Genomic DNA, 20,845 nt, shown 5'->3' with positions numbered 1-20,845 from the left:
TATACTTGTCAAGTATGCCGTTAAGGAAGTGTCACATACACACTTCTTTTGGTTCATGTATGCAACATAATGGAGGGTTATTTTTCTATTAAAGTAACAATCTGACGATTACTAGAATGACATGGATAAGGATCAATACACTATTGTATTTGCTTCAATTCAGTTATATCGGAACGCACATTTAGACTTCTATTAGATTCGTCCAACATGTGTTCTGTACTTGTTTCATTCATGTTTACTAGGTGTGAAACGTTTCTCTGTTGACGTGGAAGTTATGATTGGAAAGCGGCTTCCAGTTGTCTATAAGCTGATGTGCTTCATCATTGTACCGTCCGTGCTGCTGGTAGAGTGTAATACTGTTATCCAATGAATTAATACTCTTGTAGTGATTCAGGTGTATCACAAAGCGTATGAAATGTGTATGTTGCTCGTTAGACATGCAATGACGAATATGAACGACATAACAATTTCTCAAGTTATTTATGTGTAAATACCTTGTTTCCAATTTTGTGTCAGAAGGGTACATTCGGAGAATGGTTGGTGGGACAATAACGGTTTGATTGAGATGAGATTGATAACTGTAACTCATAAAACTTAGGCCCGAATTTCAGTAACGTCAGCACAATATCACGGGCGTTATTTTAGACGTTAAACAAAGACACGGTGGTTATGGCTGACCATACATACTTCTTACAAAACAAGCATCAGTAACTATTTCTTGGATTCACGCGCTTATTATATAGTCAGTTCCGTACAATAATCTATACTTTTAGCAAAGATCTGTTATGATTATGGACAGGACGTTGTCGCTTATATTCATGCATCAACGTAAGCTGAACTTTTCACATCAGCATGATTCGTGTGTGGCCATCGCACATTGGTTGATTAAAAACGTTTGCAGGTGTGTTGTGATGTGTTTCATTTACATGTGAAACATCATCTAATAATTTCCAGATAGTTTAGAAAAATTCTGATAACCCTGAAACAATTATGTTAGCTAAACATAACATAATAATGAGTATTTATAATTCTAATAAACATGGTTCTACATTTATCATTTCCGGGAGTATGTTTAGTTAACCCAATGTCGAACCAACTTATATATTATATATTTCGGTTAGCATATATTAGCCTAGTGTATTTTTATGCCTCAGCGCGGCTGTGCCATTTTGTATCTTAAACTGGGATTATTTTAAAGAGTATACTCTTTCTCTCTTTCTTTTACACAGGCAGCTATGATTCTAACCATCTCTAGCTACAAGCCACCAGCATACGGGAACTATGATAACCCATCAATCGCTGTCACCATTGGTTGGTGTATTGCTGTAGTGTCAGTAGTCCCTATCCCTGTTACCATGGTGATATATATTCTGATGCAGAGAGGCTCCTTCGCTAAGGTTTGTATTATACATTAAATATATTGTGTAAAATTGGTGCAGTTGATACACACTATGACAGAAGACCCGCTGACTCATTCTCGAAATCTAAATTAGGATAACCTGGTTTATTATTTTCAAAACTTTTCGGCCCTTCATATTTTATGTAGTATTGCATAACATTTTCCCACCACTTATTCGTTGCAAGGTCGCCCGCAAAACTGCACACTACATTATAGGCATGTCCCTGTCGATACAATATAGGGGCAATAATGATAATGTGGAAATAGTTTGAAATAAGTTGTTAATCATTTCAGCGTGTGAAGACCGCCATAACACCAAGCCCTGAATGGCGACGATGCAGACAGCGATATGGTATTACGGAGGACGGAGACGTGTCGACCAACTTGAAGGAAACCATTCTGCATGTTTTCAATCGATAAAAGAAGCAACACATAATTACATTTCCGTTTTGTTCATTGAAAATTCTGCATTCTAATTAGCTGAATTGGTCACGTGTTATTGCATTCATTTCCCAATGAACGGAAAAAAATTAAGACACACCCACCTAGGGGCACTACTTTTATTACTTCGGAATGTCGGGGAATCCAAGTATTTCAGTCCCACCTTTCTGCTCACGTGTATCGTCATGCACAGGACATTTAGCGACATTCATGCATATTCATTGCCCAGACTACCCTTTGAAACCGAGGCCGAGAAGGGATGAAACCGCAAACGTGCAGGCTCGCTCGCCTGTTTTTTTCCCGTTTGCCTCCGTTCCACAACTCTCATGTCTTCGGGATTCATTTCTAACTAGCATTTTTCCAACTGTGTTTTCCCGTTTTTAGGGAACTGATGTTTGAATCTGGTGGTAGCTGGCCATGTCATTAGACACTCCCGCATTCTCCAAGTCATATTTCTTCCGTTTCGTTACAGTCTGACAGGTCATGTCAACATTGTTTTGATCCTACTCTCCGTTGATTGGCTACTGACGTGTCAAGTTTGGTGCATTACATAAACGATCACCTGATTCATGTCACGCCACAGTATGTATTCCTACACCCTGAATGTTTATTTATCTCGTCATTTTTGTCTGTTTTGATATATACAACTGTTTCTAGTTATACTATTGTAGATTAAGCATGTTTTACGTTGTCGAATTTAATTATAAGCATTGACTGTGTATTTTTTTCGGTTCACTGAGGTATGAATCGCAAAACCGATGTGCAAACTGTATGAATCCGCATAGCGGATTCTTACAAAAATTTTATGCCACTTTCAACACCACTTCATACTTCCTTCATGCAACATTTTCGACAATCAGTTTTAACGAAAGTACCAAGTCGCCTGGTAGTCAAATACGTTATATTTGTATGATCAGGGTTACAGCATGCAAGGCCTTCGGACAACTTCCAAAAGGTCTTCTGGTACGTAGCTTGATGTGCTGATGATAAAGTTGGAATTGTACAATGAACTTGCTTGTTATTCTCATGTAAACAAGAGCATTTTATCGGTTGTGGAATAAATGTATGTGTCTGGGCTCGAGGTAATAAATATACAAATGTGCCTCAGCAATACTTCCTTCCGTTCTTTAGTTCAATGAATATTCGATTCGATTTCATATCACAATCATCATCGTATTTATTTAGAATCATCTCAAGCTTAAGAACATCGTCGGAAATAACAATATATATAGTTTATCCAACACATCTGCTTATATTACTGATCAAAGGATTTGTTCAAATCGGTTGTCAATTCATACTGAATAACGAAACAGATCTGGTACCATGAACACATAGACCCTTGAGGATCCGAGGAAGAATAGCTCTTCACCAACCCATGCTTGCCGTAAAGGGCGACTAGGCTCGCAGACTCGGTTGATGCATGTCATCCATCCCAATTGCATGGATCGATGTTACTGAAAAAGTTGTTTACTACGATAAGTAGCGACGTAGCAAGTGATTTTCAGAGTAACATATTCAAAGAGTATAAATGTCCATCAGGTATATTTTGAAGGAAAGATCAAATTGTTTGCTTAGGGATAGCCTTTACCTTCATCGAGCTTTTCTTCAAATTTTGCAGAATCATATATAGGAATATTGAAAGATACAAAACTTCATGTATGTGTTTTCGGTTCTGAGCTTGTTTAATTGTTCATATGTCATCATGTAGTCCAACGTCTGTGCTGGGGGGCTTTAAAGTGTTTCACCCGTTTTTGTGTTTTTTCCTTTTTCCTATTTTACTCAGCTAGCTATATAGCTAGCTAGCTGAGGTGTATTGTTCTTGAATTCGTCAGAATAAATTATCGCACTTTCTTCATGCTCCTGTGATATGGATATGCTACGTCACTTCTTTCTTCCGTCCAGGGCTGTCCAGCTGAAATCTTCTGATTACACTGACTTCTCACTGCCACGTTACATACATGTAAAAGGCAAACTAGTGCTGGTGTTCAGCTGGTACACACATGAAACAGAAAGATGACTTACTTCACACCAGAGACCCCATTGACAACAACAATTGCTTTTCATCAGAACATTTTACAAGTATAGGTGATGAATGAACATGACATGCTGGACGTCAAAGGCTCGATTTCGATTCCCCGAATGAATACAGTAGGTAAAGCCCAATTCTGGTGTGATCTTCTGTATTTTTCCTTGAATATTGCTAAATTCAACATCCCAACCAACTCTCTCACTAACTCAAACAAGTATGTACATATACATGTGCTCGATATGATGAGTCTTATGGTGTCGTAAATAGGTGAAGCGTGGGTCGTAATTACGTCGTAACAACGTGATAGGTAAGTCTTAACTCCTATAGTATTGACAAAACCCAGTGTTCTCATGAAGTCACAAAGAAACAAGAATGCATATGACAATAAACGTCAACCACTGTGCAGAGTTGCGTCCCTTGGGCGCGCCCGAAACCTATGATTGTGGGTTCGAATCCCGGTTCGCCCCGATTATGTTTCTAGGTTTGTCACCACCATACCCGTGCTCGTGGGTTTCACCGAAGTGTTAATTGTAAACGTCTGAGACCTGCATCACTTCGGGCTTTCCTCCCACATTAAGCTGACACGCCGTGATGTGACTTGAACACTGTTAAAAGGCGGCGTTAAACCCAACTCACTCACTCACTCTCAGGGACAACTTGTGGTAACTCATGGAACACACCACTCTGTGTGTCTGCACAACGGTCATGCTGGACTCAAACCTATCTCATACATTTTCAAGTGCATTTGGACATACTTCAACAGAGGAGTTCTGGCAGTACGTTTACTTTATTAGTTCTGTGTTTAATCTAACAATATATGTTCAAGGTTGATGAATATTATGTATTGATCATGCCATATGTATAAATAAGTAAGTGTGTTGCCTGAAGTCGCACAGCAGTAAACAAAAAGGAAAATAACGTGATGGACCAGGCGATAAGTGCACTGACAGTGGTACATTAATTTAACACAGTAACTCTATGTGATGCAAAAAAATCTGACTTGAAAATAAAATAACGTATTTGACATTTGTATACGTATGCTATTTACAGACCGCCGACATATAGCTGGAATATTGCTGATTGCGGGGTTAAACAACAAACAAACAAAACAAACAAACTGCATGTATGTTACCATTAATATGAGCCTGTGTTATTTTTTTATGGTAACCGTCCAATTTGGGATGCCGGAGAAAAAAGGTCCCGAGTCCCCACTGTTAATTAATGCAAATTGTGTCGGTGTGATGTTAAATGTTACGCACTATCATATAATATCTGCGAAGAAAAGGAAAAGACATACAAAATAAATCTACATTAATCTATTATGCATATACATGCATGAACATAAAACTGAAATTAGCACCTATGTCGCATAGCCTAGTTGTTGCTTTGTTACTTCAAGTTACTGTAACCACAACATGACACAATGTACCTATGCGGGAAATTGAACTTGAATCGATGGCGTGATGAGCAAACATTAAATCGGCATGCTATCTCATCGGCCCACTGACAAAGGATACTACATTCAAGACCCGTGAAGCTTAAGATTCCGGGGTAGAATAGATCTTCAGCAACCCATGCTTGCCGTAAAAGGTGACTATGCTTGTCGTAAAAGGCGACTAACTGGATCGGGTGGTCTGGCTCGCTGACTTGGTTGATGCGTGTCATCGATCCCAATTGCGTGGATCGATGCTCATGATATCAATCACTGGATTGTCTGGTCCAGACTCGATTATTTACAGACCGCCGTCATATAGCTGGAATATTGCTGAGTGCGGCGTTAAACAACAAACCAAACCAAAATACTACATTCAACCGATTGATAAGATTACATTGGACGACTTTGTGTGCGGAAAACATCTGTCCATTGTGTCAGTCAACGTTTTGCAATATTGATTTCGTAATGATTTGGATTTCATGTTTGTTTGAGGCACAACTGCTGACCATGAGATATGTCTCAGGTATAGTTTGCATACAAAGTTACACTATTGACAAATTAGTAAGTGGTTCATACTCCAATGAACTCAAAGAAAGTGAAAGTCTATTCTTATAAGTTTTAGATCACTATTTTGCGCCTTTATTGATGAAGGGCTACATCTATACACAGTTTTATATAATGTCCAGATGGATAGATATGTGTGACATCACGTTAACACTGACAGCCATAGAACAAGCAGCTGTAACGCAGAATGAAATAGTTCCTCATCCAGAGAGTGAGTCAGTTCGGTTTTACGACACTTTAAGCAATATTCCAGCAATATCCCGGCGCGAGACACCAGAAGTTGGCTTAACGCATTGTATCCACGTGGGGAATCGAACACGGACTTTCGGCATGACGACCGAACGCTTTAACCAGTAGGCTATACCCACACACCCACACACACCCCATCCCCACCCCCCTCAACCATATATGTATGCTCAGCTTGCTCTAAAGGAACATATGTTGTGTGTTTACGACAAATGTATTTACATGATATCATCATGGATGAGAAAGGTCTCTTAAGAACTATCTCAGTATGACAGTCACACTGTCACCATATGGTAATAATAGAATGAGTCGAAGCGAGGATATACGTGTACGATCATGTAGTCAATGACCAGAAACAACGCTTCTGTATGTATTCGTACTAAGGAATTCGAAGGGGTTCCCCCAGGAATGTGTAAGTAGTCCGTCAATTATGAGGTCATTTCAAGAATACAGTCTCATGACAAACGTATGAAAATAATATAGTGCAGTTTACTCTGCAGTCACGTGACTGACATCTCGTCAAATGGAACAGTTGTAGATAGTGTGATCTTCACATAAAACAATATATTGTTAGTCATAGTGACTTTAGGAAGTGAAGAGTTCATAGACAAAAGACCCACTGAGACACACCTTATGTTATTTATCTGACTCTGACTGTGGTGGAAATTGACACGACATGAACACGAAGCCAGAAAATTGTGTGCTGGGTACATTATCCGCTGAAAATGGCAGTTTTTGCATTATTATGCTTCACTCGCATATATTACCGGCACAGAAAGCGTGTAGCACAACTGCTTCGTTTGAGAGCATGAAGGGGGCAATTGTTAAGCTCTCCGATGTCCCTAAAACTTGAAATGCACTCTCCCTGTCGACTTCCGTCGTCTTTTGTGCACAAAATGTATTGTCACACTCACTTTGAATATTGTATTCATCGTTAATCTGCATTTTATAACGTATAGTGGCGCATAGACATATTTAAAAATGCCTACCAACAATGACTAGGAAAAAGGAACTATTGCCTGTTACTATTATCTTCCGCGGTATTGCGGTCGCAAAATCGGCTGTTTCAATCAGAGGTAGTTATTGTCGTTTGATACCCCTGATTGACTAATCAGAATCGAGTATTTCCCAAATTCATGGTAGAACTCCTGTTTTTTCGTGTTTAGTTTGAAAATGGAATTATAACTCGACGTTGGCGTGTAAATTAAATATGTCCTCGTTCTGGTGGATTGATTGCTGTCGTGTTTCCGCGTCAAGTTCCATCACCGACCCTTCCATTGCCCATGTCCACGGAGGGACAAATACTCTTTCCATTTTTGCTATTTTTACTATGTATACAGCATTACTTACAAGAACGAGTGTATGGGACGTGATTGTTTTTTTCTTCCGGGAACATGGGTGGCCCAGTCATGTTAGGCGCCACAATTCGCTGCGCAGAGTTGCGTTCCTTGGGCACGCCAGAAACCTATGATCGTGGGTTCGAAATCTCGGCTCGCACCGCTAACTTTTCTATTTTAGTCAGCACCATACTCGTGCTCGATAGTATCCCGGGTATAGACTAACGAGTCGCAGTATATGATAACGTCCCGCATGTAGAATAAAGCTTGCAGTTTCTGATAGCACCCCAGGTGTAGACTAACGAGTGCAGTATTTGATAGCGTCCCGGATGTAAAATAAAGCTTGCAGTATCTGATAGCATTCCGGGTGAAGGCGATCGGTTGCAGTATATGACCCGGGTGTGGACTAACGAGTTGCAATATTATTTACCATTGAGTTTTGCTAAAGGTCGATGCGTGGAATACTGACGTAGATGAGTTGTTTTCGTCTCCCTGTGAACCGGGTATTGTGTATTCAGCATCAGCGTGGTTTGTTTTCAACCTCCGTTCAACCAACAGCGGGTCAGGATCTCTCACCAGACATCATCTTCCCGAGGCAAGAGAGTTAACTGACTATAAAAGTCCAGTTTCCACCCTTGCCGAACTAGGCTGGTATTATGGAGTTACATTTTGGCTGGACTAACGAGTCTATGCATAGTCCAATCAAAATCGCACACCGAAATCGAAATCCGGTTCGTAAACTGTCGTGCAAATTTCGGTCGATTGCAGGATTTGCAAAGCATGTGCGCCGCCATCTCGTTGTCAGCAGATATTTTCCAAATCTTTTCATGTTTTTAATCAAGGTGCTCACGTGATTTGATGCATGTCGCGATGTAAGACCCGTTTTCTCACAGTATAGATCTTGATCATCGAGCAGATCGTCCTGACTCGGCGCCACCATTTTGTGTGAAGGAAACGCATCTGATTGGTCCATAGGAGAGGCTTAGAAGAGAAATAACTGGTAATAGCCACTGGTGGCGCTAGGATCGAGCCCATTTATTCCAGCCTAGTTCGGCAAGGGTGGAAACTTGACTTTTAAAGTCAGTTAACTCTCTTGCCTCGGGAAGATGACCAGACATGGGCCATCCGGCAGACACATTCTACACAGCGGGTTCGCATCTCTCTCACCACCCATGTCCCCACCGGCCAGCACATTCTTCACAGCTTCTCTACAACCTCCTCACGACTTATGTTATTCTATTATGTTCTATTATTGTGTTCACGGTTATATTAGAGATAATACGGCCAGGGGTTTGATAGCAGGAACAATCGCAATCGTAGCCAAAGAAGGTTCGAAGTTTTCATCACATGTCACATAATATACAGTGCACACAAAAAATCGAGGCTGAGATTCCTGCTCAAAGATCGGAAAGTTGTAGTTACTGCGAAGTGGTTGTTATAACTTGCCTTTTCATGTGATTGTGATGTGCTACCTGTACGGCAGGATTCGAGAGCACCTGTATTATCACTATTTGATAATCCATGAACACATGCTGGTGATACAGTCGGAATCGCACCATCGACTCAGTGGATAAGATCGGTTTCAGTGGATATTTCTTGTGGCAAGGAAAAGGGTTTTTAGCTTTTATTTATAAACTGTGCTTATCATGGATCACATCTGAGGCAACGGTAATAAGTGGTCTGGTTACGGCGCCAATATCTGCTATGCACCGAAGTCCTACCAGGACCCACTGATTATTGATACGACTGCCCATTTTTCCCTGATCGTGAGCCTTTTTCAACATTGCCTCACAGTACCAATATTCATGTATTTCATTTTCAGTGCAGTATTAAGCACAGCTAACTCTCTGTCATTTGTGTATGTCGTCAGGATATGGCTGGAATGTTGCCGATGTGACGTAAAATACATATCCTTACCTGAAGCAGTATAAAGGAACTGAATTTGTTTTAACTCTGCACGTGTTCATGTTGGTGGCATGTCCGCTTGGCTTTTTGTTCAACCGTTTTACCAGTTGCGAACTAAAGGATCTATTGTTCATAATCAAAGATATATCCACCAACAAACATGTCATGCCTTCTTGGTGTTTGTGAAAACACGCTTTTTAGATTTTATGCCAGTTACGAACTGACGGAGTTGTTGTCTACAAGCACGTGTACATGCAGTCAATAGCTATTTCAAAATGTGTACAAACAAATTCATTCAAAGGAATATGCTAAAGAATGTCATATCGAACACACACATTTAAAACAAATATGGGTGTTTACAAACCATCCAATTTCAGATCATATTCCATGTTCAACAAGACAATCATACATTGCAAGAAGTATGCTCGTGCAACTTTGTCTTGTTTTATCGGAGTTCAATCTGTAAATAGAAGTCCCATGGTTGTGTAGCTGGTGTTACTATTGACGTGAATAGATCCACGGGGTGATCCATGTATTGTAACTCCCTGCTTTCATCGAATTCTAGTGTCACTAACATTGATTTTCTGATATTTCAGGAATGACATCAATAACAACGTAAAACACTTAATTACACTTTATGTGCCACCGGATGCACACAGAGGACATAAGTATTCTTGTGCTTCAGTCATGTAGAACTTGTGAACCTAATCACCAGGGAGTGTTTGTTTGTTGTTTGAGGCGACACCTGGCAATATGCCAGCAATATGACGACTGCCTGTAAATAATCAAGTTTAATCGAACTGATCAATAATGGATACTGTGATCAACGCCCCACCGGGGTACGACGACTTGCTTCAACCAAGTCAGAAAGACAGACCTTCCAAGGTCACAACAAACACTCGCACAAACACAGAGGTAGGAAGGTTCTGAATGTGTTATGGTCAACACTCCTAGACTAAGCTGCATTAACCCAAACCTGTGTATATTGTTGTCAATAAAAGTTTAAACTGAACGGAAATGAGAAAACATGCACGTATTGATTAACGGTATCCATTGCGAGTATGTCAGTAGGCCTGTAAAACAATGTAGTAATGTTTGAACATCATTGTAATTGACTATACAACTTCACCCGAGCGTGAGGCAAGTGGGGTGGTCCTCTGTGGGGCTGACAGGTGAGTTGTGTGTTCAGAATTGAACAAAGTTCTGTATTTAGTGATAATTGCTTGTTAGAATTAACATAACTTACGTAACTTCAAGTTGAGTAAATAGTGAGTTTGATTTTACGCCGCTTTTAGCAATATTCCAGCAATATGACGGCGGGGGACACCAAACATGGGCTTCACACATTGTACCCATGTCGGGAATCGAACCCTGATCTTCGGCGTGACGAGCGAACGTTTTATCGACTAGGCGAAGGCGTGTGTGTTTGAGACACGTTTATTCGTGAGTGCAACATCATGACAACTCTAGTTGTCTCCCTTTGTGCATACCACTACATCTCCCCATCCAGGAGAAACCAAGTGAACAATACTGTCAACTTTCAACTGTGCCTGAACAATGAAACATTATAATGCATATAAAGAAAACAAATCAAGATTCACTCACACAACATTGTGAACACAGCTTTAGCATGACCTTAGGGTTACAGAATAATAAAACTCTCAACCATACACAACGAATATTGACACACTTATCAAACTTGAAATGAGAGAAAGTCTCAGTATCTATCTGGCATTCTTAAGATTATGCAAGATCGTGTTATGTGAACTGAGGAGTCATTTGTTAGTTTCAGACATGGTTGCGGATTTAGTTCAGGTGAGTCTTCTTTTTCAGGCACATTAGGAATTTGCTTTTCAGGAACATTTGGTAACAAGTTTATGTCACATCTATTCCGCCTGTAGGTTCCGGAGTCAGTCTTTACGAGGTAAGACCGAGGACTTAGCTGTTTGAGCACAGTACCTGTTTCTTTCATGTCTGGTACCCATGCATTATTTCCCCTTTGGAAAACAGGAAGTGAGCGCATAGCATGGCGATGATTGAAGTTATATTCCTGCTTTTGGTGTTGATGTTTCTCAAAGTTTACAAACTTTGGTTTTACAGGTGGGTGAACTTCAAGTTTCGTTTTCAGGATTGACAGTTTTGTACGCAGTTTCCTTGACATCAGCAGTTCAGCTGGGCTGTAAACTCTGAAACACTGTACTGAGGACCATTGTCAGAAACTAGAGTCTCTGGCACACCATGTCTTGCAAAGATACTTTTGAGCGAGTTGATTACTTCTTTTGAAGATGTACTTGACAGTCGGACAATTTCTATGAAACGGGAGTAATAGCCCATCAACATACTAGTTCTTTTTATACTAAAAGAGGTCGGAGGCAACGTTTTGCCAAGGATCTTTCGGGAGTTTCAGAAGTTGTAAATGGTTCAGGGTGGTTGTCCATGTTCTTACAGCACACCTGACACTTAGACACAAATTGCTTTAATGTGGCCGCCAAACACATTGCTTTGCACGTTGACGAGTCTTTATAATGCCTTGATGTCCATCATGAAGCTTTTCCAGGATGGTTGGCCTTAGTGTTTCAGGAATCACAAGCCTTTCACCACAGAGCAAGAGATCATCTTGAATGGTAAGTTCAGCTTGATAGGGCCAATAGTGTTTAACAATGCCTCTGATCATGTGTTTTTCAGGCCATCCTTCCAGGCAATATCGAGTGATCTCGCAGCAGATGTCTTCCTCTTTCTGATGAGGTCTGGTTTCTTCAAGTCTCCGATCTGAAGCTGGAAACGAGTGGAGAATGTCTTCAACCTAGACTTGTCCGACTGCTTCGAGAGTCTTGTCTGAACTAGATTGAGATGCTACTGGAGCTCGAGATAGAACATCAGCTGTTTACATATCACGACCAGGCACATGTTCATCCTGAATCGTTAGATCCTTGGAGGGAGTTGATCAAGATCCTTCAGACCTAGCAGGGGGACAAGAGGTTTGTGATCTGTTTCGAGAAGAAAGTCTATCCCAAAAAGATAGTCCTGAAATCTTTCACACGCCGAAGTCAGAGCCAACGCTTCTTGTTCTATCTGCACATAGCGTGATTCAGTTTCAGAGATGGACCTTGATGCATATATGACTGGGCTCCAGCCACTTGTGGGGTTCTGAGTGAGACTGTACCAAGACAAAACGAAGATGCATCAGGTGTAACCTTGGTTGGTAAGTTCGGATTGAAGAGTGCTAGCACTGGACTGCTACCGGGAGCTTGCTTGATCCGAGAGAATGATTCCAGTTGAGGCTTATCCCATGTCCAGACAGATTTCCTGTTGAAAAGATCTCTAAATGGCTTTGTCATATCAGCAAGATTGACGACAAACTTTCCAAGTTGATTGACCATTCCAAGAAAGCGTCTGAAATCGCCTATATTCTTATGTTCTGGCATGTCTTTGATTGCTGAGACTTTGTCCTCACTGATTCCCCTGGCACTCACAGTTTGTCCCAGAAACTGGATCCGTGACTTTCCAAATTCACATTTATCCTCATTGAGTGATACGCCAGCTTCGCGAAAAGCTGTCAGAGTGTTCTTTATGGTGCTCATCTCCAGAATCATCATATATACTGAACCGTAAAACCAACGTCACCCCAAGTAACATTGTATGAAAAGTTGTCATTTAAATATCTGGGTAATTTTTGTCAAAGCTTCCAAAATTTAACATTACCTAGTCCGGAAAAAAGAAATTTGATGATAAAAAAACAAAGCAGAAGACAATAAAACAGATCGCCCAAACGCATCAGAGCAACGGCCATGGTAACCCGATGCACGTGAGTTCAGTGCAAATTGAAATGCACATGCGTTGCCACATTTCTCGCCCTATAAAAATCCAGCCAGATCGGATAATATTCGTTCGTTATTGAATTGCTACCACATGCCAAGATTGACAAGAAATGAGCGACACCAAGCCCTTGGATGATTGCAAGCTGGACAATGTAGCCAATGCATTTCAAGTCCACGTAAGGACCATATACAGGCTCCAGCAACGGTAACAGACCACCAACACTACAGATGACCGACCACGTAGTGGAAGACCAAGGGTCACCACCCGACGTCAGGATCGTCAGATTGTACGCCAGCATCTTCAAGATCACTTTGTTATTGCTGTAGAAACTGCTCGACAGACCATGGGGACACACCAGCGATACATTAGTGCGGACACCGTGCGTCGGCGATTGACGAGCAGACACCACCACTGTCACAGGCCACACCGAGGACCCATTCTGACACCACGTCATCTCCGGGACCGTCTTCATTGGGCAACACAGCACCAGCATTGGCGCCACCAGCAGTGGTGAAGAGTCCTCTTCTCAGACGAGATCCGTTACTGTGTGTCAACAGCAGATGGCAGAGAGAGAGAGAAAGTCTGGAAACGCCGTGGGGAACGTTATTCGGATGGTTGTGTTTTTGAGAGAGACTCGTGGGGAGGGTCCGAGCATCATGGTGTGGGGTGGAATTGGTCTTGCACAGAGGATCGGCCCTGTGGTCTTCAAGAACATCGGTCCAGGGAGAGGCAATGGTGTCACTGCAGCTCGGTACATTGATCAAGTCTTGAGATCACACGCCATACCTCATTTGGCACATCGCCGTAGCGATTCTGGAGTGAAATCCGAATGGGAACCCTTTATAGCAATATCTCCCAAGAGGAGTCATGAAGGTTGTCATCAGTGCAGATCGCTCAGTCAGCCTCATTTGATGAAAGCCTGAGCGTCTATCCTCGAAAAGATATTAGCGCCAGCTAACTGACCTAGACTAGAGTATGATCAACTGTGGGAAGCATGTGACGTTCCCGCTGCACAGACTGATTCAAACGAAGTAAGTCCACACATATCCTGACATCCCCTCGCGGCTTAGGCACTACTACCATAGGAGCACACCAGTCTGTAGGCACATTGAATTTGGTAATGACACCCAATTCTTCCAATTTCTGCAGATGATACTTGACCGTAGGGATAACTGAAATTGGAACACGCCTTGGTGTGGTAACTGCGTAAGGTATGGCACCTTCACGTAGTTTGATGTTGTACTCGCCCTTCATTTCACCAAGACCTCGGAAGAGTTCTGGGAACTTAGACTTCACCTCTTCAGTTGTGATACTGCTTCAAAACTTCACTAGACTCAGCTGTTTACTTGCGTTGCAGCTGAGGAGTGAGCGTGTCTCTCCAGGGAAATCATACACCTAGTCCTCTCAGGTCTTGTCACCTCACACGAGCTTGACACTGAAGTAACCAAGAACGTCAAGTTCACTCTGGATTCCATGAAGGATCCTCTTGGTCTGCATTAGAAATTTGTCGAGGAAGTACTTGCTATATGGTTGTTCAGATACAAATTTCAAGTCAGCACCTGTATCCACTTTGAATGTGACCTTTGGTTTGTCCATGAGTATATCGTCAAAGTGGTTTTCTCTTCGGTTTGAACTGGTACCATCAGCCAAACCCCAAAACAGTGATTCTGTACATTCATATTCATCACTAGAGCAGGTGACGCCATCATGTACAGTTCTGACGTAACTGTGAATTCATATCTACGATTAAGATACTGGTATCATTGATTATAAAACAAAGTTTGTGGATATCAGGTTCATCTAAAACATTCTGACACTTGACAATACATTCATTAAAAAGTGTTGCCAGATATCGTCATACCATACGCAGAGATGACAAAACATGAACCACGTCGACCCCTGTTATTACAGTGAAAGCATTTTCTATTGTAGACAGGCAAACCTTCATACCGACCGGTTTCCACTCCAGTACGATTCACGCCAGGCTAGTGCCGATAATGTTTCCGGGCATTTTATTTTGAAGTACATGTATTTGAAAGCCGTACCCTTTGATCTGCTGGCAAAAGGGTAGCCATGATTATACCTAGCTTGTCGTCTTGTCTCATTTTGCGTTGAGCAGTGGAACTCAAACGTCAGTAAGTTGGATTCCCTCGCGGATGACCCAGTTCAGCAAGTTAACTGCAATGTCTGTGTTGTCTTTCAAGCGCTAGATTACATGTACTAACACTATGCTCAAAGCATTGTCAAATTGCTGTCCTAAATTAGAAGACATCAGCATAGAACTCCTCAAAGTGTACAACCCCCTTTGTCACTAACAATGGTGGACGCGGAAGCTTCTAAGGGTATAAATTATGAGTTCGGACTCTTCCGAAAGGACTTAACAGATATTCTATCAGGAAATTCCAAACATTTGTCACTCAATTCTTTTGAGCTATTCATACAAAAACAGAAGGCACTTCTTTCGCAAGTGAACACTACGTCTAGTATATCTGCCAAAACGATTCCCAAGCAGAAGAAAACGTAACCAATGATGACACCTTGTGTTCGCGAAAAGAGTACGGATGTCATATGGAAAATGAAAATATTCATGAAAAAAAGCATTTGTCGATAAGCGGGGGGGTCAACTCCATGTAAATATCATGGTATGGGATCGCATCGGACAACACGTTGACAAGCGACATGTTTCATTTTGTAAATTCCTCTGAACTACTTAGAATGTTAGTTATCTAAACACAGATCAAGTTCATATGCATCCCACACTGGGTTTCCCACAGTCAGTCCACTGCTGTTTCCGTTAGACGAGACCTCGCAAACTCGTGAGTCACTTCTATAATTGAAAGCAGGACAGGAACCAAGTTGCAAGCAGGATCTTGCACAGTCCATGGCGGACCTGGTCTCCATCTCAACAGGCCCTGTTAGGTCGAACTTCTTTTCCGGTATCTGCATAAATATGGCGTCTGAAAATACAATCATCATCAAGCACAGTGACTGTATTTGATATGACAATATATGCAAGATAATGTAAGTTAATACTATAGAGATTAGCAGTAAGCAAATATGTGTTACATGTCACTGTTTCTTTGATGTGGCTAATGATGTTTCATAACATCACTGTGCCACCTTACAATGCATCAAGGAATTTTGGTAACACCTGGTGTCACCTGTACATAAACTGTTGGTTAATAAAATTTTAACACTGACCCTATTGCACAATCAAAATGAGATAATAGGGCTTATTATGATTTAGCAATTTGTCGTTTGAATAGACACCACTTTCCTTAAATGTCTTTCTGACAGGTATTTGTCCTTCGGTCAGCACACTATTTTAAGACATACTTTGAGAACTCTTATTGATCAAACTTTTCAATTTGCTCCAAGGAAACATATTTATTTAATTATATGCCAATTAATGTAATGTGGGGGATAGCCAGAGTGTCGCAAGTGGTAACCACAATAAGATTTGGTGGAACCAGTCATTTTCTGTATGAGTATGGAGCTACAGGGTTTTAACGGGATAAACTTCAGTCTCGAACCCGCGAACAGCAAAATATCCTGGCAAGGTTGGGCAACGTAACTCTACCCGTGTCTGCATAATGACTTCAAACACAATGTACAAAATTCACATGTGCATATTTCAGAATAATGAAGATGAGACGTGACCGTGACGAATGTCACTTTGTTTATAAAACAATGCAAATTATTAACACCATGATTACCTTTAAATTCCGTTTGGGTTTCATATTCATACACTTCGACCTCACATAAGAACATTGGATCATTCTGAATGAAGCGAACATAGCGCCCTCTCACAGGCGTCGAACAGTATATGGTTTCGGCCACTCCGTTAGAGAATATTCCAGTATACTCAAAGCAAAGTTTTGGACTTTGTGGACACTGTGGATCGGGGTATACGACCAGTTGAAAGTCCCTTGGTAATCCATCTGTGAAAAGTTCGATTATATGATTATATGTTTTTCATCCTCTGTACGGAAATCTCTACAATAAAAAATCATCTCTTATTCCACCACGTGGAATAAGAAAAGAATCTGATATTTCTGCTTAAATCAATCTTGAAACATAAACCCTACCCTTTTCTATCTCAACCACTGCAGTTAGTAAAGCCAGAGGAGGATCTAACATTAACTTAACTAAAGTAATCTGAAACAAATCAACTAATTCATGAACAGGAATATAATCAATTAAGATTATAATACAATACATACATATCTATATTTACAAATGGATCCAAGGACGGTGACGCACTTGCATGTGCCACTGTCATTGGGTACAGATACCTGTTCCATTTTTACAGCGGAATCAAAGACCATATTAACAACGCTAGAATACATTAATAAACAATCAATCAAACAATGCATTTTAGACTCTCTTTTCAGACAATCATTAATCTTCCTTGCAAAAATCCACTTTTAATCGAAATTATTGATTTATATAATGATCTTGCAACTGGCAAGTATATTTTTTTGTTGGCTACCCAGCCATTTTGGCACCATTGGTAACACAATGACTGATGCTGTAGCTGAAGGAGCACTGTGACACCACTTCTGATTCCATACACTGATTACAAGCCTGTGATTGGATCCTACATCCGAGATCTGATACGACAGAAGTGGGACACCCATGTTGGTGTAAATAAATTGCATGAAATTAAACCAACAATCGGTTACACCTACTTGGGTTGTCAGTCAAGATTGGAAGGTGTGATTATGCGACGATTTGCCTTTCAAGATATAAACATGAATATGTATTAAAAGGTGAAGATCTTCCATTCTGCATCCCTTGTTACGAAAGAATCACAATCAAGCATGTCCTTCTTGACTGTATTGATTTTTTCCTCAAAAGGGATCAATATTTCATCCACAAATAATCTTTTTAACATAAGTTCACATTTAATTCTTGGAGTTTAAATAAAATGTAATTGATTCATAAAAGTTTTATGTACAAAGTTCTTATAAATTTGTAATATATAATTATTGACTGAGATTATTAGTGGCCGTGCCCTCGATGGAGGTTGAAGTAGCATAAAATTATTGTCCCCCAAACAGTGTATCACAATGTCCATGTCATTAAAAGCATATCTGTATTTGCCATTTTCTTAAACGTAGAATGTGTCATTTTCATTTTGGCTAAAATTACATACAGTCGTCAGCGGCTGAAGGGATGGTGTTAATCCTACTGGGAAACTGCGCAGTTGGCACAAGTATCGTAAGTCCCACAGTCCCTAGTGTGGTGGCCTAACTTTGGCTGCTGGCGATGTACAGCCCGTTTTCATAATGTATGTGAGACTAGTATTTTATTTTTATGGCTCCCTGCTAGTATTAAATATCAATCTGTGATAAGTCTAGTTATTTCACTGTCCGTCGTTGACAGGCTTTCTAAATGTACATGTATTTATTATGTACAACCTTCGGCAGCCACAATATGGCTGAGATACTGCTGATGTAACTTTAAATTATAACTCACTCATGAATGCTGAGCGTCAGGCAGGGTAATAACAAGTACCATCTTTGGCATGACTCGGTCAGGAGATCGAACCACCGACCTCACCCTCTAAGGCAGACACTCTATCCACTACACCACGGATGAAGTCATCAAAGTAGGAACACGTGTGTACATGTACATATTTGAAACAAGAAAAAGGTAATAATTATAACAATCATGAAATGTATAGCCAATGGAAGATAAGCATTATGAACTAATGAGCCTTATAACTTGATATGAACGAATACCTGTCTTGCAGCAGTAGTACATACATTGATATTGAGCAGGGGTGATCCGGACACTGCCCACCCTGACGGTCACCTGGAGATCCACCTGCCACCATCCTGGAACAGGCTGACCTACTGACTCCACGTGGGTGCAGTACAGGTTGTTAGCATCATCTTGAACTGTGTTATTGAACCCATCCACGGCTTTATCCGGTCCTGTGGGACTCGATGAGGCACTTTGCGTTGCCGGATGGAGTAGTGCAAGATTTGTTGACCCTACAAACAAGTAACATTTGGTAGTTGAGTATCTTCCATCAATGAGAGAGATGTAAGGCTTGTGGTGAACTTCAGCGGAAGGCTCACCAAAATTACTTGTCAGATGTATCAAATAACATACAAATTCTTGGAGTGTGAGAAAGGTTCTTTATGAAGTTTCCAACAATAGCAAATATGCACATGGGGGGAGTGTTATTTACTTTGGCTTACTTGGATAAAATGATCTGCCCCGGTGAACATTATCCTGTGTCCTGGATAATGAAGTGGTCAATTATGATTATAGTCTGCTTTCTGGTCGGCAAATGTTTCTGGTTGTCTGATGTTTAACGCCACACTCAGCAACATTCCAGCTTTATGACGGCGGACTGTAAATAATCGAGCCTGAACCAGGCAAGCCAGTAATTGATATTGTGAGCATCTTACGACCTAAATAGCTTGCTGGGAATCTGTTCTACCCCAGACTTCCCATGAGGGTTGGGCGCATTAGCCAAACAACTAATTAATATAAATCTAAATGTTCATACCTGAGGAAGGTTCAATCCATATAAGAAATAAAAACACAAAATCTGCAAATATGGCCTGAATTACTCGACTTGTGTCCATTCTGGCACCACAGAGCAACGAAACGCTGGAGTGATGAGAAGGTTCGCTGTCCATGCAAGTATAGCATAAAGAATTGATTATTAAGTTTTCAAATAGCTAGTGCACAGGACCAGGCGTGGGAATGTTAAAGTTGGCCAATGTCTAACGGTATAAATATGTTTCGTTTGTAACCATCACATGTTTAATAAATGAACGGATGGTATAGGTTATTCCTGGCATAGATTTTAAGCTCCCGCAATAATTATATCTGCTTCAGTGCCTTTCCATAACAAATTAATGATTTATCTGTACTGTAATGACAGTCGAAACGGATGCAATTGACTTGATATAGGTGACTGCCAAATTGACTAAAAACTAGTTGTGGTGTTGATTCCGACTGCAAGTAAGAGCTCCACAGAATTACAATGAAATCGCCACATAACCCACGTAAAACCCACGAACTACGTATACTAGGAATTACGTATCACTCGTCCCGAGTGAATTAAGTGAAATTTTAAGATTATTCACGAGGGATGGATAGCCCGTAGCTGCGTCTAGGTTATTCTTTCCTCCACCTTGTGTTGTCTTAAAAAAATCACATTTTTTAGCAACAATTGAGTGAGCATTCTCTTTCTAAGAAGATTTCAAAGAGCATCACACGACACCTTCTCAAACTTGGTTAAATCAGTATAATAACATTCAAGGCCTTAGTAAATGTTTCAAAAAGATAATTGGCAGACATGTGGAGGACATTTCCAAATTAGATTGATGTCTGATGCATATCCATATTTAGACTTGTTTCGTTGTTTGTTCATGTGAACATTTCATATGGCTGGAATATTGCTGAGTGCTGCGTAAAACAACAAACAGACAAACAAACAAACACAATTTCTTTTGGTACAGTTGAGTGAGCATTCTCTTTCTAAGGATTTCGAAGAGCATCATACGACCCTTTCTCACACGTTGTTTGCTCAGAGTTATAACATTCAAGGTCTTGGTTAAGGTTTCCAAAATCTTATGGCAAATTAACATCTGATGCAATTCCCTATTTTGTCTTGTTTCTGTGCTTTTCATGTTAACATTAGA

At 40.7% G+C, this 20,845-nt stretch overlaps 2 protein-coding genes across 2 annotated transcripts; one reads left to right on the top strand and one right to left on the bottom strand.

The window, feature by feature from the left end:
- The first annotated feature begins 274 nt into the window (after positions 1 to 274).
- LOC139449688 (sodium- and chloride-dependent betaine transporter-like) lies at positions 275 to 1,819 on the top strand. Its single transcript, XM_071231191.1, has 3 exons — positions 275 to 343; positions 1,230 to 1,397; positions 1,694 to 1,819. Exons 1-3 carry the CDS (start codon positions 275 to 277, stop codon positions 1,817 to 1,819), a joined length of 363 nt encoding a protein of 120 aa, XP_071087292.1.
- A 14,074-nt stretch (positions 1,820 to 15,893) lies between these two features.
- Positions 15,894 to 19,834, bottom strand: LOC139449681 (uncharacterized). The gene is made up of 4 exons (XM_071231179.1): positions 19,702 to 19,834; positions 18,947 to 19,177; positions 16,892 to 17,116; positions 15,894 to 16,132 (listed from the first exon to the last, which is right to left on the bottom strand). The coding sequence occupies exons 1-4, from the start codon at positions 19,832 to 19,834 to the stop codon at positions 15,894 to 15,896; spliced, it is 828 nt and encodes a 275-aa protein (XP_071087280.1).
- Between the last annotated feature and the right edge of the window lie 1,011 nt (positions 19,835 to 20,845).

This window comes from Haliotis cracherodii, unplaced genomic scaffold (assembly GCF_022045235.1).
Source record: "Haliotis cracherodii isolate W230 unplaced genomic scaffold, xgHalCrac1.p SCAF_10, whole genome shotgun sequence".
Lineage (NCBI taxonomy): Eukaryota > Metazoa > Mollusca > Gastropoda > Lepetellida > Haliotidae > Haliotis > Haliotis cracherodii.
Note: the sequence above shows the minus strand (reverse complement) of the source record. Positions and strands in the feature narration are given on the sequence as shown.

Excerpts from the sequence above, each read along its gene's own strand:
- LOC139449688 (XM_071231191.1), top strand. The coding sequence starts at position 275 with ATGATTGGAAAGCGGCTTCCAGTTGTCTATAAGCTGATGTGCTTCATC. Across the intron at positions 344-1,229 it reads TTGTACCGTCCGTGCTGCTG|GCAGCTATGATTCTAACCAT; the intron begins GTAGAGTGTAAT and ends TCTTTTACACAG. Across the intron at positions 1,398-1,693 it reads AGAGAGGCTCCTTCGCTAAG|CGTGTGAAGACCGCCATAAC; the intron begins GTTTGTATTATA and ends TAATCATTTCAG.
- LOC139449681 (XM_071231179.1), bottom strand. The coding sequence starts at position 19,834 with ATGGACAGCGAACCTTCTCATCACTCCAGCGTTTCGTTGCTCTGTGGT. Across the intron at positions 19,178-19,701 it reads ATGGATTGAACCTTCCTCAG|GGTCAACAAATCTTGCACTA; the intron begins GTATGAACATTT and ends ACTTGTTTGTAG. Across the intron at positions 16,133-16,891 it reads AACCCAAACGGAATTTAAAG|ACGCCATATTTATGCAGATA; the intron begins GTAATCATGGTG and ends TTGTATTTTCAG.